The 25,168-nt window shown below is 43.7% G+C and overlaps 1 protein-coding gene across 1 annotated transcript in view; it reads right to left on the bottom strand.

Moving 5' to 3' along the window:
• LARGE1 (LARGE xylosyl- and glucuronyltransferase 1) overlaps window positions 1–25,168 on the bottom strand; it is a 320,530-nt gene that overhangs the window by 62,226 nt on the left and 233,136 nt on the right. Inside the window, exon 7 of the mRNA XM_083574012.1 lies at window positions 10,699–10,803. Within this exon, the coding sequence (XP_083430138.1) occupies window positions 10,699–10,803 (105 nt within the window). The remainder of the gene's footprint in view (window positions 1–10,698; window positions 10,804–25,168) is intronic.

The raw sequence follows: 25,168 nt of genomic DNA, 5'->3' as shown, positions 1-25,168 counted from the left end.
TGGATTTAACCTGGCACTACTACTCAACCAGAATCTATTGCCAACAGAAGAATTTGTACAATAAAAAAGTGCATTTAAGTCACCTCCCCAAGTGCATTTGAATGACATTTTTCACAATGATCCATCTGGTATTGAAGCATTCCATTATATCTTCTTTGCTTTCCTGCTGCAAGAAGTCATCAGAGGAGGAAAAGGTCATCACCATGCCCAAAATCTGTCCTGATGAAATGCTAGCCAACCTCTTTTCTAACTGGCACAACTGATTTTCTTTTCCCCCTTTTTAATCCCCTGAAACATTTGCCTGGAAAAAAGAGCTTTAATCCTGTCAGGGGTTTGCGTGTGTGACTGAGAGTGAGAAAAAGTATTTGTGGCCACGAATACCACCAAGGAATGATTGGCTGAGGCTGAAGGTCATTGTAAAGTGGAATCTTCCCATCATAGATAGATTGATAGATTAGATAGATTATATAGTAAAGTAACAACTCCCCTCCCTGTTGTGGATTACCTCCAGACAGCAAGGACTTTGGTTATAAGAATAAGGTATAGAGAGAGGAATAAAATAAACCATCCCTCACTCAGACCCTTAGGATGTGTAAAACTGGTTTTACATTTACATTTGAAAAACAGGAAAAATGATCTAATAAATACTTATTTAAGAGAGTGCTGTGGGGGTGGCATTTATTGTTATTCCCCCCCTCTGTTTCCATATTCTTCTCCCAGGCTGGCAGATTATGGTGTCACAACTAAAGAGATTAAGGGGTTATCAACAGTGGCAGCTGAGAGGCAAAGACTGGAAGGAGACCAAACACAAAGGCTGAAAAATGCAACACTATAAGATATTTGACTCAAGAGCATCTAAAACAATTTCAGAATCATTATTACTATTACTATTACTATTACTATTACTATTACTATTACTACACAGTGGCATGGACATTCATTTAAAATCATCCTGGAATGGATGTGTAAATGATTCCCACTCTTAATACATAGAAAGGATACTTTTGAAAATATTGCTGAACCATCCAGGGTTTGAACACCAAAAAAGACAGAGATGCAATAAAGGGCAGCTCAGCCTGTTGCAGTTTGCAATGTTTACTTCTAAGAAGGGCACAATTTCTATCAGTGTTAGCAAGATGAAGGAGTATATGCCACGGGGATGAATTTATTCTATTCATTTCATATTAGCAGCATCAAAAAAGCCCCCAAAACTGAAGTAGGCAATAAAGGAGTTTTTGCTTCCTAGAAGCCAGGGCTCAAACTGGCATTCTCTCCAAGATTCATGACCCTCACATTCGTTAAGAACTGCATTCAGCTGTGGGAGTGTATGTGACAAGAGAGTTGCCTCACAAAGTCCTTCCTTCCCCCAGAGTCATGCTGAGTGCAATTCAGGCTAGATTCAAGATGACAAACAGCAGAATGCAGGGCAGAAAGGGATTTGTCCTCATCTGTTTGTGCTGGGGGAGAGAGAGATGGGAGGTGGGAGAACAGGGGAAATCAAAGGATTTTTCCCTTCCTTGGACATCTGGCTCCAGCTGCGATCCTTTCATCTTCCAATGACAGCGCAGCAACATATTTTCCCTTATTCTCCCACCCAGAAGGAAAAGGGGGAAAGTTTGCCAGCACATAAGCACAAAAGAGTGAAAGGCAGATCTTCTTGAATTAGCAGGGTGACAACTAGTCAGACAAGACTCATCTAACAAATAAGGAGCAATGTTATAAAGGCATGGAGGTCTCCTGTAATTCATGTTCAGGCCTGTTGCTTGGGGCTATGGAAATGTAGTTACTTAGAGACACTCTGCTTTTGAAAAAACCTGTTTCTTGGCTCACTCTCCCAGCCTATTTTAGGAACTACATTAGTATTAATCTCACCAGTGTGAAAGGCAGGAAAAGGTCTTGCCCATCCTCAGATATCAACCCAACCCTTAACAAAATAAAATAGATTATTTTGCTTTTTGTATCACAGACTGTGCCTACATTTTCCACCTAGAGAAGAACTTCAAAAGAAGCTATAACAGACCCAAAGGACAGTTGTTTGTGTTACAAACTTACCATGTAGTTGTGAGGCAAGGAAGAAGGGCTACCCCTATGCTATCCATATAATCAGTTATCAGTAATCAATATATTCATATATGCTCACACATAATCAGGGCTTATAGTATTTTATAATCCATTTTGAATCAAAGGGAAGCTGTGCCTTAGCTAATTGCATACTGCTTGAAACAGCAAAATTAGGAGCCGACCTTTCCCCTACAAACATCCGTGTACCCTGGACAAGGGGAAGACGTGAATCAGAGATTCTGGTACAAAATCCCCTCAGATACAGGCTAAATTAATCCACAGAACAGGAAGAGCAAAACCACAAAATCTCCAAGCTCCCTGTCCTGTCATAACTAGGGGAGAGGTTAGACAGAGTGTCACTGCAAGCATCGGAAAGCAGAACTAGAACTCCGTGCTTGACCAGTGCTTGTAGCTGGTAGCATGGCAAGAAGCTTGCTAATTGGCTAATTTTCGCTGGCAATATCGTGACTGCCTCATGGTTGTCTCATGATCTATGATTTGCTGTGATCTGCTCAGGTATAAAGACCTCTGGATTTCTGTCAATCGGGGTCCCAGTTCCTTTTGGAAGAGATTCCAAACTGGGTCCTTATTGCCTGGCAATAAACTTCACCTTCTTATTCTCCATTGCTGAGTCTGCCTGATTCTTATTTAACACCAAGCAAGTACCTGCTTACGTTCACATGCTTCAGTTGTAAATGTTTACCCCTGTAAATGAATTATACCTTTTGGGGATTCAGCCCCTAGTGGATGTTGCTGCAGCTGAAGAACTAAGTAGATTCAATGAGTCAATCAATCAAAAATCTAGAGTCTACTGTATGCTTTTGTTTTATTGCTGGTCTGTTGACTGTAATGGATCGATTGATCTCAGTGACTGCAGGCTGCTGCCTTCATGCCCTGCTTGTGGGCTTTACATAGGCATCTGGCTGGTGACTGTATGAAATACGATGCTGGACTAGCTAGGTCTTTAGTCTGATCCAGCAGGATACTTCTTATGCTTTCACTTAGGCTCTCTCTTGCTCTCATCTCTGCCCCTATCTATTATGTAGGGATATTATTATTTAATCAATGTAGGGAAGCAACATGGGTAAAGGGGATGAAAGCATTCAGTAAGTGAGAATCATTGCCACTAGTACCGCTACTACTATGTAGTTTCATGGAATCCCCATTACCTATTATAGGGCTTTTGTTCAGTTTAGTCACCAGGACAGCAACGCTTGGCTTTGATGTGCAATTCTTCTGTCTGGGCTAAAATTACCGATGAGAGGCCTCCCATCACTAGAAAGGGAAGAGCACTCCTGAGATTGGAGCAGCATAATTAGTTATATTCTTTGGTTCTTACTTCAAAATGTATGCTTCCTTCAGTGTCCACAGCAGGATGGAGGGAAACAAGAATTCTTTTGTACAAGCAATTTAGAGTGCAACATACACATCTCCATACATTTATGCTCTGATAATGGGGTCTTAAATCAAACTACAGTGGCATTATTTCCTCATTTAAAAGTGGGAATTGAGACGTGTCCTCCTCCTTAATGGGATTACTTTACATTCTTCAGAAAAAACAAGGAATGCCAAGAAGTGGACCAGAGCAAAAAACCAGTTATTAACAAAGCTTAAGGTAAAAGGGCCCCAGTGCTTACTGCTTCAACTAAACGAGGCATTATTGTGCTCTAGATCAGGGATGGTGAACTTTGTTTTCTTGGGTGCTGCTCTATGCTCCAGACAATGGTCTGGGAGCCAGAAGTGTACAGTGGTACCTCAGGTTACAAACTTAATTCGTTCCAGAGGTCCGTTCTTAACCCAAAACCGTTCTTAACCTGAGGCACGCTTTCGCTAATGAGGCCTCCTGCTGCCACTGCCCTGCCGCCGTGCGATTTCACTTCTCATCCTGGGGCAAAGTTCTCAACCCGAAGCATTTGTAACCCGAGGTACCACTGTACTTTATTAAACAAACTGGCATTCTCATAAGTGGCCAGGCGCCATAACAAAACAGCCTAGGACAGCCTAGGCAGTACCTTCGGGACTGCCTCTCCTGGTATGCCCCGCGGAGGGCCTTAAGCTCCACAAATCACAACACTTTGGAGGTCCCAAATTGCAAGGTGGTTAGACTGGTCTCAACTAGGGCCAGGGCCTTTTCAGTACGGGCCCTGACTTGGTGGAACGCTCTGTCACAAGAGACTAGGGCCCTGCGGGACTTGACATCTTTCTGCAGGGGCTGCAAGACAGAGCTGTTCTGCCTGGCTTTGGTTTGGACTCAGTCTGACCCTTATGTTTCGTTCCCCTTAAGGTTTTGATCTATGGGGTACTTTTAAAATGAGGCTGCATTTTAAATTGCATTTTAACCTATATTTTAAATTGGGTATTCCCCCCCCATTATGTTTTTATTGTAATTTTATTGGTGTTAGCCACCCTGAGCCTGCCTCTGGCCAGGGAGGGTGGGGTATAAATAAAATTATTTATTATTATTATTATTATTATTATTATTATTATTATTATTATTATTACAAGAAATGTCTCCCTTTCTTACAACCTGGAGTCATTAAATATTTTCCTTAATGAAACAGTAGGAAAGGTTTTTTATGTCTCATTGATTTAGCTGAAAAAGTTCCTTAGAGGGACACAATCTGGCCTATGGCTCCCCAGCTGGCCACCTCTGTTGTAAATAATTTAGCTACACGAGTAATTACATTAACTGCTAAAAAAACAATGGTTGCCATGTCAGCTTTCCCCAAACTGGAAACCTCCAAACGTCATGGACTACAGCTCCCATCATTTCTGACCATTGGCCATGCTGGCTGGGGCTGATGGGAGTTGTAGTTCAAAACATCTGGAGAGTACCAGGTTAGAGATGGCTGCAATACATATGAGAATGTTAGAAAGAGAGGACTAATTTATCCACTGCAATGCCAATTTAGGTCTATTTTTTTTCAGAGTAGGCAATGGCTATTCCATATTTAATGGTCATAGAATCATAGAATTGTAGAGTTGGAAGGGACACCGAGGGTCAGCTAGTCCAACCTCCTGCAATGCAAGAATTAAATGAATTCCTCCTGGACTGCCATCCCTAAAGTGCATAAACTAATATAAGCTGATAATGAGATGTGGGGAGGATGTGGGGGGGGGGACCTGAAGTTCGCTTGCTGAGTTAAAGCCAGTTTTGGGACATCTAATATGTAAATGTTGTCAGTGGCTCATGACAAACAGTATGAGAAGAAGCAGACATTAAAAAGCTCAACTGCTTCATTAGTGTTCCACTGCGGTCAAAATGCATAAAGCTTTCTTCTCAAAGCAAAGTTGATTATCGTATTGTCCTGATGCACTCAGACCTCTAGTAAGTTCCATATATTCACCAGCATTTAAAAACAAATCAAAATCAATTAAGTTTTGTGTACAAGCATATGTGTCAGCAATATGCATGCATACATGCCATGGTATGCAAATGAAAAGAGGTTTCAGAAAGGCCACTAGAATGGAATCATTAAACAAAGATGTGTATTGTTTAATTACTGTAATAGGGATCTTCAGCTATCACTGCCACTTCCACAGTTGCTCTTGCCTGCCTATAGACCTATAACCTGATCTATTCCACTAGTGGAAACCTCAATGGCATAAATAGGGCCTAGGGCAGAAGAGTCCATAGAAGATCAAACTGCCTTTTGATGAAGCAGCACACTGCGTCTTAGTGGAATATTGGCTCAAATACTACAAGTAAAGAGCGGCTGTCAGTGGATTTTGACTTCGACCTGGTTTTTTTTTAAGATAAAAGACAGCTAATGATGTGTGCCATCCTGTGAAATTTTAATTCCGGTCAAGAATCTAGCTTTCAAGCTCTCCAGAACTCTCTGTCATGCTAGACATTAAACATGGCTGGAGAGAATGGGGTGGAGAAAAAAACTTGGTAGGTGGCGAATCCATGAGTCTGCATTGGATAAGTTCCAGCCTACACAACTGTATCTAAATTACATATTTCATCAATTTAAATCCCAGAATTCATTATTAAGGCAATACCTGTGTCACAAAATAGCATGCAAGCCTTCAAACCCACCAGAACACCATCTAACTATATATAGAGAAAAACAATGGCTGGCAGTGAATCTATGAATGTGTAGCCTGCCCTGGGACTAATATTATAGTTTTGCTGAGGCCCTGAGGCAAAGCATTAATGAGAGCAAAAGCAGGGACAGTTTTCCTTGGGGAAGTTTTGTAAACTGTTAAATTCATTTAATTGTGCTGATCTGACTTCACTCATGCTTTATTGAAGAGGCAAATAATGCTGCCTTCCTTCCTTCCTTCCTTCCTTCCTTCCTTCCTTCCTTCCTTCCTTCCTTCCCTATTTCTCCAGTAACCATTAGGGTTGACAGTTTCTTTAAAGCTTACTTTTCCATTCTAGTCTAAATAGTTCCAGAGCTTGGTCCATTTGCTTCTCCATTATGGCACCGTGATTGATTTGCCTGTGGCTTTCATCTTTCCTCTGCCATTTTCTAGAGATTTCTGCCCCCCCCCCCCGCCACCAGTTGTGTTATTTGACAGCTGCTCTAATTTACTGAGCCGGTATCTGATAAGACTTGAGTTTCCTTCACTATTTCTTTACCTTCCTCAAGAGATTTATGTCTTTGTTCTCCTCCGGGAGCATTGAGTCAAATAATACATTTCAATTTTTACTGGATTTCTTTATGGCAGGGTATGCTGACTCTGTCAATAATCCATCCTTCGCTGTCTTCAAGAGGTTGAGTGTCTCACTCAATGACCTCTTGTTCCACATTTTTGAAAAATGTTGTTCCATTTACGGCAACCTCCTATCCAATCTTCTTTCCTTTCACTGGCTTTCCATTCACCTCTCCACCCACTTTTTAGATTCTCCTAATCATACAAGCTGAAAAAGGGTGAGGTTTAATAGATATGTCAGAGACAACTGAAAAAGTAGAAGTATGAGTAGACTAAGATCTATAAGAATGATAATGCATGGGTATGTAAATTTGCAAACACAGAAGAACCACTATTCAAAGTGCACATCAACTATTCTAACATGCAGTGAAGATGCTGCGCACAAAAGTCCTTAGACACAAAGGTCCAATTTGCTTGAATCTTCTTCTTTTCCTTAAATGAGATATTACACAAATGGGGCCTCTATGGCTACACTTTACCCTATGTGCAATGGTGCATGCCAGTTCCTCTGCCATGGGAAAAATACTGTTGACCAGCTATGTGAATGGGCCCAGCAATGAAGGGGCATGAGTCCATCACCCTGTCATAATCTTATTTTTATATATTTTACCGTTGTCCAGAATACCAGCTACAGAACTGGAAGAAAGCAAAGTCGTTCTAGTTCAATTACCTTGTCCAAATGTAGCACACCACCCATTACCCAATGCTGCCTATACAATCCTTATCATAACATGATGCAATCAAAAAGTAAATGATGTTCAGCAAATTTGCCTCTTGCGTCAGACTTCTCTGTCCCCACCTGTTGCTGGCAACTTCTAGATTAGGCTTCCCTAACCAGGTGCCCTCCAGGTGTTCTAGGCCACCATTTCCATCACCCCGGCAGTTAGCAATGTTGGCTGGGGGGTGATGTCTAAAACATCTGGAGGCGGCCAGTTTGGTGAAGCATGTTCTAGGTCTACAAGTCTCCCACAACCACCCCAGATCATGGATTTGAATCTGGCTCTCCCTATATTAAGACCAGCACTCTAGCCTGCTACTAGGAAGATCACTGTGATTGAGAAGATCAGTTTAATATGCTCAAGAAGTAGGTGCTACTTTCTCTTTGCTCTGTGCAATGAGTGTGGTGCTATTGCAGAGTAACAAAGGAAGCAAAGCTTGGCTTGAGTGGGCTGACTTGCATGGGCATGGGATTGAACAGTAACTTCAGAAGCCATGCACAGAAAAAAAAGTTTAGTTAATTAATTATCTAATGCAAACATATGCCCTTGTTTGGCCCAACAGACTTCAGCAAGCATATTCCACTGGTAATCATGCTTAGTCTAAATTTACCCTTCCTGGGAAAGTACCACTGACTTTCCCCATGGGGAACACCTCAGTCATCTGGATATGAATTCTGATTGGCTTAGTAATGACCACTCTGCCATTCTGCAGTAGTGAAATTATATTGATACGTCTGGTAATGACTCAGTATTTGAATTAATTAACATTTAATGAACCCTCTTTCCAGTACTATCATTAAGGTAATCATCCTTTGTGTTAGCGCTAATGTCCATCAGGAAGCTTCTCTCCTATAACTGTGCTTCCCACACATCCCCAAGCTATCCAGCCATCTGGATACTCCAGAGAGCTGCTCTACATTCCTTCTCCAAGCCTGCTTTGCCCTGTGGATGGCTACGGGAGCACACCTGCCTTTCACTTAGCTTGATACTGTCCCCCTGCCTCCTCGCCTCTCAGATGTGTTTGCTATTTTCTTCAGGTTCACCAGGACTCTTGTATCATCATCACCATCACCACCATCATCATCCCATCTTTTCCTCCAAGTAGCTCAAAGTGGTGTACATGGTTCTCCCCTTCCTCAGTTAATCCCTACAACAAGCCTGTGAGGTAGGTTGGGGCTGAGAGGCAGTGAACTGGCCCAAGATCACCCAGTGAGCTTCATGTCCGAAAGAGGATTAGAACCCTGGTCTCCCAGGTCCTAGTCCAACACTCCAACCACTACACCTCTATTAAAAAAAAAAAGTAGGAAACGAAAGCTAGTAATATCCCTTCATGGAAATTGCTTCTGGTTGTTTTTTTTTTTTTTTTAATTACATTAGGAGACTTCTCAGGAACCCAGGGTGGTAGTCAAACTTTGACCTGAGGTCCCCCTTTTTTGCCTGAGCCTGTGGTGTCTGTTCAGGAAGCAGGAAGCTGATATGCTGAGTCTCTGTACTGGAAGGACAGGGCGCCCAGTCAACTGAACTGCTGAAAGGAAATCATATGCCGCAACAATATCAAATAAGCAGGTCACGTTGAAACTCAGGAAACAATAGCTCCTTACTCTCCCTTCCTTGGGGCAGGTAACTATTGGTGTTCATCTTTTCCTCTAATCTTTACCTTTCTTAGTTTCCAAATCTTTATATCTTTCTGTCTTTGCGTTATCCAAACCCCAGCCACCTGCAATTAAGCATTCCCTTGTAGCCATCCTGCTCTGTATATTGCAACTCCATCTTTTCCTGCTGCTCTCATAGAAACAGTTTTAAGGTATTGGCTCAGGCAAATGTGGGTTTGGGTAGTTTGTGTAACAACTAACCATCTTGTTATTTTAAATGACTGAATTGGAGCTTCAAGCCACAAAGCCCTTTTACTCACTGCCCCAATTTTGTGTAAATAAATATTTTTCCTGAATTCATCTTGACATGTGTTATTCCTCGCTAATCCCCTCTAGTAAATGTAATTGACATTTATAAATTGGTAATGGCACATGGTGCAATAACCACCGTGGCATGCATTCATCTTCAGATTAAAGATCCTCAAAGGTTTTGCTTCCTTGAACTCATGTGTAACATATGTATTCAGGTACATGTGTAAGCAGAAACATGAGCAGTCCTGTTAACAAGATGCTCTGCTACACATAATTGCTTTACTAGCTTAGCCCAGACTATCGAAGACCAAACAAGAAGGGCAACCTTGCAGTGGTTCTGAACATAACCATATGTTATGTTCAGAGGCTTGACAACCATATGTCAGGAGTGCTCTGATGGTGTTTCCTGCTTGGCAGGGGGTTGGACTCGATGGCCCTTGTGGTCTCTTCCAACTCTATGATTCTATGATTCTATAACCAAGCTCTAAGGAATGGTTGGCTCCAGAGTTGTGAGAGAGCTTACAGAACACTTTTCTAGATATCCTTGCAGTATCAACTAAGGTGGTATAAAACTAAAGGGCACCCTCATTTCATGTTGCAAATTATGAAGGGGCGTGGAAACAATCTGAACAAATTAATGTAGACCAGAAGTAAAATATTAAAAATATGAATATCAATTTGGATTTAGAAACATGTGGCAAACAATCGAGAGAACAGCTGTTAAAATTGAAAGTGAGTGATTTTTTTAAAAAGTGACATTGAGATGGGGAAGGAAATGACAGAGAAAATATAAATAGTAGTTTTTGAGCATTCATAATTTTTAAATTTCAGCTGGAACTTTCAAATCTAGGAATGCAGGTTCTGATTATAAAAGCTTATATTTCACCAAGTGAATCCCCCTCTCCAGCAACTGAGTGCAGGACGGGGAAAAAACCCCCAACCAAAGTGCTGTGAAATGAACTAGCATATAGTTTGGACAATTTATAATGCCATTAAGTACAGGTTTAGGTAGAAATGCAAGAAATGATTTGGGCAGCCCTCTCCGTCAAATACTTTCTGGCTTACATCTGTCTGGCTATGATGGTCTTCAGGTGGGATACATTCCCCTGGTTTTCAGAGACTGCTCATAAATTGGAAGAGTCAATGTTAAGAGTCAATGTTAACTTGAGGGCAGAGGGTCTCTCCCTCGAAATCACCTGATAAGAGGCACTGGCAGGAGCTGTGGGAAGGAGGCATCCTGTTCTCTCAACATGGTCCAACATGCCCCTCATGGCAGGGATTCATAGCCCTTCCCTCCTCTCATTTCACTAATCAGAGTTATTCAATTAGTTCCATGTTGCAATTTGGCCTACCTGTGTTGTAACCTCTCCCAAGGGCTGGCCAGGGACGGTGGTTCTTCCAGAGGTTCCCAAGGTACCAGTCACTCTGGTTCTCCACCAAACCAAGAACCTGCTGGCCTGGAAAACAAAAAAACAAGGACAAACTCTTAGGAAATACAGGTAAGCACACAAATGCCAGAGGGACATAATGCACATAGAATGAAAACATGTTGCATGCCATTGTACCCTACACAAGCCAATCCTCCTGTTTAGGAACCAAATCAGCCCTGTTCAGAGGCTTCTCTAAATGCACCCAGCTAGTCCTGTCCCCTAGACAGTAATGCAAATGCTGGCCACATCCCCCAGATGGAGAGGACCCTATGGGCATACAGATGTATGAAAAAAACCCTTTTTCATAAGACCACTCGGAGCCTATTTAATGCCTCTGCAATCCCTGAACGAGAGAGCTAAATATCGTCTAGCCTAGACCTTGGCTTAGGAAGGGCTTAATCATCACAGAATGCAAAGCTTTCATTATATTTACTCCCCTGCCCAATAAGCCTGCTTTTCTAGCTCCATAACTTCCTTCCGAATCCATAGATAACAAAGCTTACCTTGGTCCCCATTATTCCTCACATCAGACTCACAACCTTTGCCACCCTCTTGCTGGTCTCTCCTACATCTTATAGCAGCTGCTGGGGCTTGGGTGCCCTGGCACCTTGCCTACACCCATTTCCTCAATGCCAAAATCATGTTCTAGGGAATCAACATCAGAACCAAACTTGGCGGAATTTCCATTCCAATCCCTTATAGGCTGTATGTACATAGGGCTCCCTCCTCAGGGACATGAATCCTGATCAACCAGGAGTGCAACCAGTGCATGAGTTGGAATCTGGGGGTGAAGGTAGCCAATTGGTTATTGAATGCCTGAGCAGGTCTATCCTGAGACACTTAAATAAGGCACTGTTTTTGTTTCAAGTTTTATTTACTTATGTTTATATGACACATATTCAACAGAATGAAATGCATAGCAAACATATTAAAAAGATGAAGAGCTTAATAAGGTACAGTACTAATCAATAAGGAACTTAGTGCAAGCTGCCCTGGAAATGGTTCAAAAGGTGAGATATATAAACTCTTTGAATGAATCCATAAAATAAGTTTTACACATTTGCCCTCCAACCAGACTAAATGTAAATACTTTGATTTTAACCAAACCTGTAAAATCTCTCAGTCCGATAGCATCTAAAAGTGTTCATTCATCATCTCTCAAACATTTCCCTAGTAGGATCATTCATATCTGTATTACATATATGTAATTCTCCCATGTGTATGTGGAAAAAAGTCAGTATTAACTGTCTCATTTTGCCTTGGAGGCATTATTATGTCTTAGTCCAAACTACCTCACAGGGTTCTTGTATGGATAAAGTAGGATACACTCATGGGGGATATCATTTTCTGAGGCAAATATGGTGCCTGTCGCATTCTATATGTACAAAAGCAAATCAGACTGGCAACTGAATCCTACATAAACTATGCTGATGGGGTGGCATCCTCCACTGTACTGGAGGCACCTGTCTTCCAAGAGAGCAGAATGACCAAGGGATTTAGGAGGAACAACCTGGCAGCTGCCACTGTTGTCCTACTGTCTTCCCACAGCAAACTGTTGCCTGAGGCGGTTGTCTCACTTTGCCTAATAGTAGGGGCCAGCCCCGAAGTTCATATCCACTGTCATGAGCTCCATGAAAGAAGAGCAGAACAGAAATGAGACAAACAAAAAAGCCTTAGACTTATGTCTAGCTGGCCTATTGTATCAATGATTTTCATTAGAAAATATCCCCCAAGGCAAACATGGTAAGATGAAAAAACAGCAAAGGCAGCAGTGCCTTTATGAAGACGAACTGAAATGCCACAGGATTATGCTAAGTTTTCAAGTTCTCTACAATTTTTCATCAGGCAAGATGTTACACAAAAGCAGGGGCTTTGTGGTGGTGGGGGAATGAGAAAAAGAAAACCGGGTGAGTAACACTTTTTAAAACATGCAAAAAAACAGCTTCCTTCCAAATCCCACCCCCACATTATTTTTACTTTGCCCTTTGTATCTTCCAAGCCTTGAAGTAATTTATCAATGCTAGATAGTCACCCCTTATTGGTCCCTGAAAACTGCCACTGGCTAATGCCCTAATCCCCCCTTCACCATTTAAACATTTATTACAAAGGATTTAACTTGAAAATATTGACATTTAGAAGGTTTCCTCACAGCTTTCTATTTTATTTCAGAGAGAGGAATCATATGGCTGCTTATTATAACGTCACACAGTTATGTTAGGTTATGTTGTTCTCTGAAAGAAGCCTCCCATTGATTTTGCTGTCTTAAACTCAGCATGGTAAATAATTGGCAACAGTGGTGAAACGCCTGGACTTAATTTATTTCTATAAGCATCCCAGACTCTTAATAAGTGTGGGATTAATATTTTATCTTTAATTGAACTTGTTTCTTTCTTTTCATGTTTGCCAACATGATATGCTGAATGAGAAGTTTGTTTTAACATTGTTATAAACTATGGAACACTTTTGAACTTCAAGGTCAAATAAATGTGTTCATGCTACCAACTGTGATTTGTATTTGGACGGAAGGCACAAAACACAGTTGAACTGCTCAGGGTAAAGAAGGTTTGGCAATATAAGATGCCTAGATAGGATATCACCAAGGAACTGTATGTAAGCTATTTTCTTTTTGAGCTTTTCGAAGAAACAGTGCAGAATAGAGAGTGTGTGTTCTCCTTTGACGACAAATTCTTAGTCTAATCCATGTTGATTTTAAATGAGAAAAGGAAAAAACAATTCTGGAAGAACATAAGACCTGTAAGATTGTAATTACCTCTAGATGCTTAGATTAGTTCAATCACCATGAACCATTCTGCTTATTTCTGTGATTATGAATTGTTTTAAACTATTTTTAATATTGTGTTTTAATGCTGCAATCTGCCCAGGGAACTTAGGGTTAAGGGCACGTAAATAACAACAACAACAACAACAACAACAACAACAACAACAACAACAACAACAACAACGTCACCATATGAATATAAGCAGTCTGTTTAAAATATACGATATAATTAGTTAGTGAAAACACCGGGTGGGTCTAGAAATAGGTTAAAAGTGCTATAAGTAAGTCAGAAGTTAATTTGTTACAACAAAAGGGGGGGGAAAGCCTATGTAAAAATCCATAGAAACTATTTTTGCTCTCTGGTGCTATCTGGTGTTGGATGTTTATAACACATTCAAAATGTATTATTTTGACGACTGTAACAGAGTCCACCATGTATTATTTTGTAAAGCTATATGAGAAAAGCTGATGAAGGCAGGTTTACTATCGCAATGGAATGGTCAATATCAAGGGTGTATTTCCCCTTTTGATGAAGCCCACACACTCTGGATGCATCTGGATCCCCTCCAAGGTAAAGTGGGCTGATCCCAAAGCTTCAGACCAGCTTCAGTGCACGGTTTTCAGTTACAATTTGGTAAGTCAAAAAGTAAAATTATTTTGAAAGTCCCACAGAAAAGCTAAGATAGTTATCACCAGGCACAGAGGAGGAGAGGAAGGGGGTATACTTTTGTCACTTCCAGCTTTAAATGGAGAATGACTTGACTAAGGTTCGCCCATTGTAGCTCCTTTGGGAGCAGCATTGAAGTAACATCATAAACTGTTCATTGTTTCTCACTGTTCTTTGCAAGCTGACTCTCTGAAAAGAAGCAACATCTAACAACTTTGTGGAGTTATCACTGGTTGTATTTTGCTTTTGTGACCTAACCATTTATTCCTTTCCATACCAATCCCATCTCTTGTAGCCTTTTTTTTTTTTTTGTAAGATCGCACTCGCTGTTGTTTGTCTGCCTTGCGTGTTATTATTACTAGGTAAATCATTTCCCTTCTCTAGCAGCATTTAATTTCATTTCAGTGTTATTTGTAAGTCTGCGTTTGACTGATTGTCTGTGAACATAATATAGTAGCTGTCTGTCTCTGTCTCTGTGTTTTGTGCTGTGCGTCTTCACTGTGCGACTGTCAATTGTGCAGAAAACAAAGAAGACTCAAACTGTTTTTCATTCATCAAAACTCATTAAAACCTACAGTGTGTAGAGCCTTCACTTATCCTTCTGTAATTTTGCAAGGCAGGAAGCTTACCTAGGGATTACTTCTTGCTGCTCTGCATGTTAGGGCATCCTTTTCTGGAACACACATACACTATCCTTAAAGACTCTCTACCAAAACATCTTGCATATTTGTCTGAAATCTGGCAGGCTGCAGCCCCTCTGAAAAAGATTCCATGCCTGTAACTTTCATCCATTTCTCTCTCTGTTTGTGGACTACTGGGCAAAGGTAAGGTGTACACCCTTTCATCTTCCCACTTTTGCCTCTGGTCTCACCTATTTGCTTTATATTTACATTTTTATATATTGCTCCCTCGCAAAATACGAAGGCAGTGCACAGCAATATAAAAAACATTTTAAAAAATAAACAAACAAAATAAAAGCAGTGCAGTACTATGACTGGCATGCAGCCCCACAGACAATTTTCCATAAAGGAATGTGGTCCTTGGGTTGAAAACCATTCCCCACACTAGGTTATAGGCCGGACAATGATTTGGTTGCCTTAGTAGTTGATGACCTTTGTGTCATGAATTCTGCTCATATTGATCCAGAGCAGACTCCAACATGTAGTTAGCAGAGTCAAAACTTAAAACACGTTGTAGGATTCCCCCAAAATAGACCAGAGGCAAATTAGCTTTATCCAACAGAGTTTATTGAAGACAAATGAGCTTATCAGTCACAAATCCTTACATCTTCAGGATTGGCACAGTTCATAAGAAATCTAGTTGCAGCAGACTTAACTTGCAATAGGACTGAAACCTTAATACTAAGCATACTATATACAGAACACCACACCAGAGGGAAAGAGAGACAGAAAGTGAAACTCAGGCTCCTTGACAGAAAGAGATAACAGAACCAGTTTCAATCAGCTGTTCAGCTTCTCTGAAAGAATAACCAAAACATTAGGAACCTTCTGCCTGTTTCTAGGCAGAATAGAAGCTTGCTTGTTGGCTAGAAACTTCCAGCTTGTATCACACAGAGAAGCTTCCAGAACCCTCTTGAATTAATCAGAATAGGAAAGATCTCTACACTTTAGACCAATACATTTTGCATCACAAAATCCAAACTGACACTTTGGTGGGGACTGGACAAAGGAAGTGCACCCTGTTCACACTTCAGGACCTCTCAGTGGCTTCTGATACCATCAACCATGAGATCACTCTGGACTGGCTGCTGCGATGGGACTGTTGAAGTGGTTCCAGTCCTTCTTGGAGGAGTCGTTTCAGAAGATGGAGCTGGGGTGGCCATTAGCCTATGGTGTCCCAAAGGGTGGTTCTGTTCCATCCACTGTGTGTGCTGTTTAGCATCTACATGGAACTGCTCGTGGAGGCTGTCCAGGTCTTTGGTGTCATCAGTATTCAGACAACATCCAATTCTGTCTCACTGTCACAAAGAAAACTGCTGATGTTCTGATACAATTTCTGGACTAGATGAGGCTGGGCTAATTGGAACTCAATCCACCTAAGACAGAGGTGTTTCTGGCTGGTAGAATGGCAAATCAGAGAATAGGAGTTCAACTGGCACTGCATTGAAGAATGTTTGGGAAGTGCAACTGGTTCAGAATACTACAGCCAGGCTATGGGAGCAAGTGGCTCCAGGGTTAAAACAGTTACAGCTGCACTTGCTGCATGCCCAGCTCCAAGCAGAATTCCATGCACTGGTTATTATCTATAAAGCCCCAGATGACTTAGGAGAAGGCTACCTGAAGGGCTGCCCACCGTGTAAACTTGCCTGAACATTAAGATCTTCAAGGAGGCCTGGGTCTCTGTTCTGTCAGCTTCTGAAGTGTTTGGTAGGAACCCAAAAAAAGGTCATTTGCAGTCACTGCACACAGACTTTGGAACTCCCTGCCAAGGGAGCCACGTTTAGACCCCTCATTGATGCCCTTTTGGCTGCAGGTGAAAACCTTTTCATTTAAGTACATGCTTGTCCTACTTAGCAGATTTGTTCTTCTCTGCTAGTTTGTGTTTTGGTCAGTATTTAATGTGTTTTTAACTAACATTTCTTTTTTACTTTTATTTTCTCAGATATGCATTTATTGGGCTATTGCTTATTGCATTATGTGGAATGGCAACTTTCTACTGTAGTTTTTATTGTGGCTAGCCATCTTGGGCATTTTAGGAAAAAGTCGGGTGAAAATGTAATAAAAAGAATAAAGACAGAATCAAGTCCTAATTGGTACAATTTAGCAATCCTAGAACTTGGCTCAGGTGGAACCAAATATTACTGGTGAGAAGAACAAGCTGACCTTGTCTAATGTCCAGCAAGGGATTTCATAACTCAGCAGTCTAGAGAGTCTTCTCAAGTAGTTACAAACTGCATTAAAAGAAAAATGTGAAAATCCTATCTGCAAGAAGTCAATATTGAATTCCCTCTCTGTAGACTACCCATCTGCTTTCATTTTACTCTCTCAAACTCAAGGCACACAGGTCAGTCCTCAGACTGACTCATAATTGATAATGCACAAACCTTGTTGGTTGCTAATGGATTTCTTCTCTCACTTGGAAGCCGTATCCAGGTTTGTTTGTTTTTTAAACACCTGTATTACCCAATTTGCAGAGGCGGAGCTAGCTGCTCTGGCACCCAGAGTGGCGCAAATGCTGTGTACCTGGGGGTGGGGCGAGTGTCGCAGGGGGGCAGGGTGGTGATGTCACCCCCCTCAGGGATGACACCCAGGGTGTCCTGCACCCACCACACCCCCTTCCTCTGCCAGTGCCGATTTGAGCCTGTTTTGCCATCCATTAAAAATGATAACAAAACAGACAGACAGGTAGAACCTGTGACAAAATGTTGCAGGATGAAGTGCTCCTGTTCACTGATCCAGCCAGTCAGTCCTGTGCTCTTCCATGACACTCCATTTCATTCTCCTTTCAACTCAGTTTTGAGTAACCTCACTCAATAATCAGCCAAAATTTGTGGCCACTGACTATACATAGTTCACATTGAGCTGCTTCCTCCCCGCCAAATAATTTGTACTTCTGCAAATGTTGGCATCTCCCAAGTCTGCTGATACCTCTACTCTTGCATGTGGTTGGTGCCATTTTGGCTCTATAAGCAACATCACTAAGTGACTGAATTTTAGAAACAGAAGGGATGATTGAAATGGAACTATACCTTTACAGACTTTTATTTAGATTTGGTTTCCTTCTCAGCAACCAGCTCTCAGGCAGAGTTGTTAGTTTGAACAGTGGGGAACAAATTACCCCTTTATAAGAAATAAAAAACAGTCTTCTAGAAAACACAATTTGAATGCCCTGATGAATGAAGAGCCCTCTTTTCAGCTCAAATTACACTGGCTACTTTTCATTAAAAAGACTTCCCTCCTTAAGTAAGGGACTGTTATTCTGTGTGGTTGTGTTGTTGTTTTTTGGTATGACACTATTGAGATTATCCCTTCTATTCTGCAGTGGTAGTGGTGAAGCACTTATTGTCATTTCTATCAAATAATAAAGCTAAACTTGTACCACATAGACCTCATTGCAGTCCTGTTTTATGTTGTTTGATAGAACCATGCCGTGAGGACAGACACTTCTGTGTATGCACTATGCACCTAATGATACCCACCCACTTCTGGTTAAATCTGTGCCGGTGCTGCATTCTGCCACCAGGTTAACACCACTTTGTGACTGTGTCTTTCTGCTCAAAGTGAATGGAGCAGGAGCTTATGACACAGCTCAAACATAATGTAAAATCAATAAAACATCGTTATCGTTATCATCATCATCATCATCATCATCAACACGACACATGGATCCAGTTAGGGCAGGTATTTCCCATCTCCACCAATGAATGCTAATAACCAAAGGCCTAATACTGTATTAGTTGTTACTTAAAACCCAGCATGATTGTCATTGGTCAAACTTGAGAGGAGTGGGTATTCCATAACTAGGGGCACTATTATAACAACAACACCCTCTCATGTGCTGCCACATAATGAATGCTCGATCAGTGTTAAGAAGGCTTTGTAACAATCAATTACTGCCGCCATTGGTAGTTTCCTGAAAAGTCAAACTATCTCTTTCTTCCCTCATGAAACCCAAGGTAATGTACATGTGATTCTCACGTGACCACCCATCAAGGCAGTGACCAGACCCAGTCCTGTTCAGCTTCAGCAAGCTGGGGGCCTGATGCTCCTTCTGGCTGTGCCCTGGGATCTAACTAGTTTCCTGTCAAGATAGTATGGACTAACTGGCGGAGGAAGAGGAGTGGGGGGGGGAGTGCACCGCCCCTGGCAGCGTGATCCTGGTGGGGTGCCATCGCGGCTGCCCCCCGCCCACACTGGAAGCCATGCCCCCAGGATGCGCGCACGCCCTGCCTCCGCTTGTTCTCCACCCCCCAGTGCTGGAGCATGAAGCTCCGCCACTGTATGGACTTCCAGCCTCAGTCACTGACACATAGTTCTTCCAAAAGCAGCATCTACCTTTGGGTCTCTCCAGAGAAGAAATCACAGTGCCAAGCCCTCTGGGAGCTCTGTTCTATTATGATCAATCCTCCAACTGGGCACTTTACCAACTCATTTCACTTCTCACTGTGTGCTGGCATTTCAAACCTAGATCTCCTGAGGTGAAGAATTAGCTCCTCTAATCTTTTGCGCCCCTGGAAAAGGGAATGGATCCCTTTTTTGAAAGACAAAGCAAACATCACGATTCTTTGCTAGATGAGAACATAGCAGCGACCACAATGCATTTCAATTGCTCTGTACTCTGCTCTGCCTATCTCTCCTTCTTAAGAGTTATTATAGTAAAACACCGTGACTAACAGCAAAAGCTTTGTCATTGTTTTCTGCTCTAGACCCACAGTTATGATTAAGTGCACTCCACTCACTCCTTGCTACTCCAGGCACAAGTTTAGCTTATGAAAATGAAGATGTCTTCTTTACTTATACATACATCATCATTAATAGCCAGACAACAGGGGCGGGGGGCGGGGGAGAGAACCCACAAACACCAAGGTTGTGACACCGGCCATGACCACAGAGAAAATTTATCAAGTTGGGCAGAATTAGAACAGGATTATTCCAAACATTGTAGCACCCTGAAAGAGGCTTTGGTCATAAAACAGATTGGGGAACCCTCTGGATTTTGCAAAGAGCAGCCTTCTAATATCTTTAGTTATGAATGGTTTTGCTCAGAATGTACTGTAGTTAGGACTAGAAGATACAATGGAGAAACAGCATAGCAATGCTATGCTGACCTTACACACAAGACATATGTTAGTGTTTCATAAGAATAAGGTTATTGGACTAGGTCCCAGGAAAATTATGCCAATGTGGTGCAGTAGCTAAAACAGTAGCTTTGGATGTAAGAAACAAGTCTCTAGTTTGCTATATTTTTCAGCCTTATGCAGCTCACAGGGCTCTTCCTTGGCATTTTTGGAGTTAAGATCATTGGAATATGCCCCAAGTTAACACCCACCTGTCCCAGAGGGTAGAAGGAGGCTATAATATGTGTTCCTCATCTGAATCTGAGAGTGCAGACACAAGGTAAACTGACAAGAGACAACCTGGATTTGGATGTAAGAAGATGCCTTTGGATTTTCAAGCTAATATTATTTTGCAGCTAGTAATGCCACTCTGTGTGCTTGTTCCTGCACCCTATGATTTGTAGGCTATTATCTTTGAAAACCCATGCACATGCACATGCACACACACACAAACACACACACAAAATTACAAGAAATGTAAGTGTGATGGGATGATGAGCTGCTTGTGCGTAAAATCCTGATCCCTCAGAGTTTGGCTAAGTTCCCAAACCTCTGTCTGTGATGGAGCTCCTTAAGCGTGGCTCCATCAATCGCTCGTTGAATCGGACAGTGGGCGTTTACGGAACTTCTTCCAGCATAAAAGCTCCTTAACGGAAACACGTCTTCTGGACTCTCGGCGTGACAGTTTCCGCCGAGGAGTGGGTGTTCCTACGGGAGGTCCTGAAACCCCCCCACTGTTCTCGCTAGAAGTATCTCTGAGCTCTCCCTCCGACTCACTTTCCCTTGGAACTCCACTTCTCCCCCTGCTGGTCCCCTCCTCCGCTGAGTGGTCTCTCTCACCCTCCATGAGCCCTTTCACCTCCTTCGTCTCAGATGACAGTTCCCTGACATCCACCTCCCCTCCAGGGCCCCCTTCACCCCCTTCCCTCCCCTCCTCTGCGGGAGGCGAGGGAGCAAAACCCCTGAAGGAACCTCCCTCATCTTCCGAAGTTTCGAACACTTCCCTCCACCTTTTGCTGTTCCCGGTTTCCAAGTACTCCTCCTCCTCGGAGTCGGTACCTCCTTCCAACTCCGATTCCCTGAATCCCTCCAGTTCCTCCTCATTGTCGGTGGTGCCAAAGTACTCCCTTCGGAACCTCGCTACTGGCTGAGGTTTCCTGGGGAACCTTTGGTGGAACGTTTCGATCAAGACCTCGTCATGGACCTCCTCTGCCTTCACCCAGGTGTTTTCTGACTCTGGTTCCCCTTCCCACGCGACCAAATACTCCACCTGATTCCCCTTCCACCTGGAGTCGATGATTTCCGCCACATAGTTGCGGCTTTCCCTTTCTTCTATGGCTGGCCCCCGTGTGGATACCCCTTCACCTTCCCCCCGGTATGGTGACAGTAATGACCTGTGGAATACTGGGTGCAGTTTCATGTGGTTCGGTAACCGGAGTCTGAAAGCCACTGGGTTGATCTGTTGGATGACCTCAAATGGTCCCAATCTTTTGGGTCTCAATTTCTTGCAACCCCCCTTGTACGGCAACCCTTGGGTTGATAGCCAGACCCGACTCCCCACCCTAATTGTTTCACCTTCCCTTCTGCTCTTGTCTGCCTGCCTCTTATATTCTTCTTTGGCCCTTTCTAAGTTGTGTTGGAGTTGACGATGGATCGCTTCCATTTCTTCTACAAAAAGTTCAGCGGCCGGAACACTCCATCTCTCTCCTCCTTCCCCTGGAAACGCCCTGGGGTGGCACCCATAATTAGCCAAAAATGGGCTCATCCCGGTGGACACATTCTCTGCATTATTGTAAGCAAATTCCGCTAGTGCCAACTTTTCGACCCAATCGTTTTCTCTGTCATTGACATAGCACCTCAGGTATTGTTGAAGGATACCGTTTGCCCTCTCCGCCTGCCCATTGGTCTCAGGGTGCCTGGCAGTCGAAAAGTTGACCTCTACGTGCAACAAGCTCATAAGCTTCCTCCAGAATCTGGACGTGAACTGTTTCCCTCTGTCGGACACCAGCCTCAAGGGGGCGCCATGCAGCCTAAAAATATGTTCTACAAACAATTTCGCTGTCTCTTCCGCCGTGACTGCATGTGAGCAAGCTACAAAGTGACCCATCTTAGTTAACTGGTCTACTACGACTAGTATGGCGGTTTTCCCCTGGGATTTGGGCAGATCAGTCATAAAATCTATCGACACCGCCTCCCACGGTCGTTCTGGTGTGGGTAACGGTTCTAATAAACCCGCTGGTGCCCGCCTTTCTCCTTTGGCTCTCTGGCATTGGTCACACCTTCTCACATACTCCCGTACATCCTCCCTCACCTTGGGCCACCAAAACTCCCTGGTCACCAACCACATGGTCTTGTGTTGCCCAAAATGCCCCGCTGTGGGATTGTCGTGCAACTGTTTGAGTACTCTCCCCCTCAATTCCCCTTCGGGTATATACAGTGCCCCTTTGTAATACAATGCCCCGTTTCTTTCTTCAAAACCTCCGGGGTCTTCTCCCTCTCTCCTTAAACCTCTGAGCTTATCCTGGGCGTACTCATCATTGACCGTCCCCTCTACCAGTTCTCTTTGCCCCACCCAGGCCGCACCACACACCCAGTGGTCCTCTGGGATAATATGTCTCTCTTCTGGCGCTCCCTCCCCCTCCAAATATTCAGGTTTGCGAGAGAGAGCGTCCGCTCTGATGTTTTCTGGACCTGGCACGTAGCAGATTTCAAAATGGAATTTGGAGAACTCCTGGGCCCATCTCACTTGTCGTTGGTTGAGCACTCGTGCTGTTCTCCAATACTCCAAATTCTTGTGGTCCGTACACACTTGCACCTTATGCTGTGCGCCAATTAGTAAGTGTCTCCATCTCCGGAACGCTTCGTGAATGGCGAGTAGTTCTCGGTCATATACCGTGTAGTTCCTCTCGGATTTGTTCAGCTTACGCGAAAAGAAGGCACACGGTCTCCATTCCGACTTATTGCTCCCTGGCTGAAGCAGCACTGCCCCCACCGCCCGGTCTGAGGCATCAGTTTCCACTCTCATGGGTTTTTGTAAATCCACATGCAGGAGCTGTTCTTCCGAAGCGAATGCCTTTTTCAATTCCTCAAAAGCGTGCTCCGCCTCTGCCGTCCAAACGAATTTCTTCTTGCTGCTTAGACAGTCCGTGATGGGAGCCGTTAAGTGGGCAAAGTTCTTGATGAATTTACGGTAAAAGTTCCCAAACCCTAAGAACCTTTGCACATCTTTTTTGGTTTTCGGTGTCTTCCATTCCAGCACCGCCTGGACCTTGCCTGGATCCATGGCTAATCCCTTGTCTGATAAGCGGTACCCCAGGAATTCCACCTCCTTGGTGTGGAACTGACACTTCTCCAATTTCACCCACAACTGGTTTGCTTGCAGCTGGCTCAGCACTTCCCTGACATCCTTCACATGCTGCTCCTCATTCTCCGAATATATCAGCACGTCATCGAGGAATGCCACGCAATTCTTGTAGAGCAAAGGTCCCAGTACATGGTTCATGAGCGATTGAAAACAGGCGGAGCCTGATTGCAATCCGAATGGCATAACGCGATATTCGAAAGCCCCTAGGGGGGTGAACATCGTTGTCTTCCATTCATCCCCCTTCTTTATTCGTATCAGGTTGTACGCTCCTCTCAAGTCCAGTTTCGTGAATATCTTTCCCTTCCTCACCCTGGTCAAAATGTCATCAATCCTGGGCATGGGGAAAGTCACTGGTTCTGACACGGCATTCAGGGCCCGGTAGTCCACGACCAATCTCGGTTTATCCGTGTTTTTTTTGTCCACAAAAAACACTGGACTGCCCCCCACCGCTCTGGACTCTCTGATGAAACCTCTCTTCAGGTTTTTGTCAATAAACTCCCTCAACTCCTGCATTTCCCTGTCTGACATGGCGTACAGCTTGCCCACGGGTAGCTGGGCCCCAGGGACCAGGTTGATCTGGCAGTCAAAGTCTCTATGCGGTGGTAGTTTATCTGCTTCCCTTTCGCTGAAGACCTTGCTCAGGTCAGCGTATTGTTTGGGCACCTTCCCTTTGTTCGCCACTTCCGTCCCTGCTATGGAGGCTTTTGCCCCTTCTGGCACCTTTCCCTCTTTGCAATGTTCCAGGCAATGTCCTGACCCAAAGGACACCACTCTCTGATGCCAGCCCACTAGCGGGTCATGCAACGCTAGCCAGCTCATTCCCAAAATGACTGGCGCCCCTCCCAGGGTGGCTACATTGAACGCTATCCTTTCGGTGTGCCTTGCCACCCTCATAACCATTGGGACGGTCTGTAGGCTAACTTCTCCCCCCAACAGCTCCCTCCCATCGATCGTGGTGACCTGCAGGGGGTTGCTTAAAGGGAGTGTCTGTATCTGGTGTTCCGCTGCAAACTCCTTGCTCATAAAATTACAGGAGCTGCCTGAGTCTAACAGCGCCTTGGTCTTTAGTGGGTATCCGTTTGCCAGCTCTAGCAACACCTCTATTACTAGGGCTGGTCTTGGAGGTTCCGGAGTGGGCACTTTTACTGCTCCTTGGCCTGTCTGCAGTGCCCTGACAGAGGCAGACAGGCGTTGGCTTTTACTGGCTCCTGGACTTCCTCCTCCTTTCCCCCAACAGCCCCCGCCATCCCTTGCCATTCCTTTCTTTGCGGGCAGACTCTGGCAAAGTGACCTGGCTGCTGGCAGAGGTAACATTTCTTGGCGCTCTTTCCCTCCTTCTTCCTCCCTTCACTGGGATTTGAAACTGCGCGCGCGCGCGCTGTTCCAACTTCCATCGGCTCTCCGGGCGGCAAACTTGGCTCTGGAATCTCTGGAATGCGGAAATCCCTCCAACGCTCTCCTTTCCCCTCCCGCTTCTCCAAGGCTCTTGCCTCCTGGCGCGCTCCAATGGTCAGCGCTGATTTGGTCAGCTGGTCCATAGACTCCGCCCTGGGCGCCCGGGAAAGTTCGTCTTTCACCGCCGAAGAAAGCCCCTCTTCAAATAGCATTTGAATGGGTTCCGCCGATAGGTCCCACCCCAATCTATGTATCAACATTGTAAACTCAGTCCAGTACTCACGAACCGATCGGCTCCCCTGTTTGCAAGCCATCAATTGTCTGCGTACCAGTCCCTGTTCAATCTCGCTGGAAAACATCAAATCCATGGCGCGAAAAAACTTCCTCGCG

This window comes from Podarcis filfolensis (genome assembly GCF_964270895.1).
Source record: "Podarcis filfolensis genome assembly, chromosome: 10".
In the NCBI taxonomy this organism is placed as follows: Eukaryota; Metazoa; Chordata; class Lepidosauria; order Squamata; family Lacertidae; genus Podarcis; species Podarcis filfolensis.
This window is presented reverse-complemented; position numbering and strand designations above follow the sequence as displayed.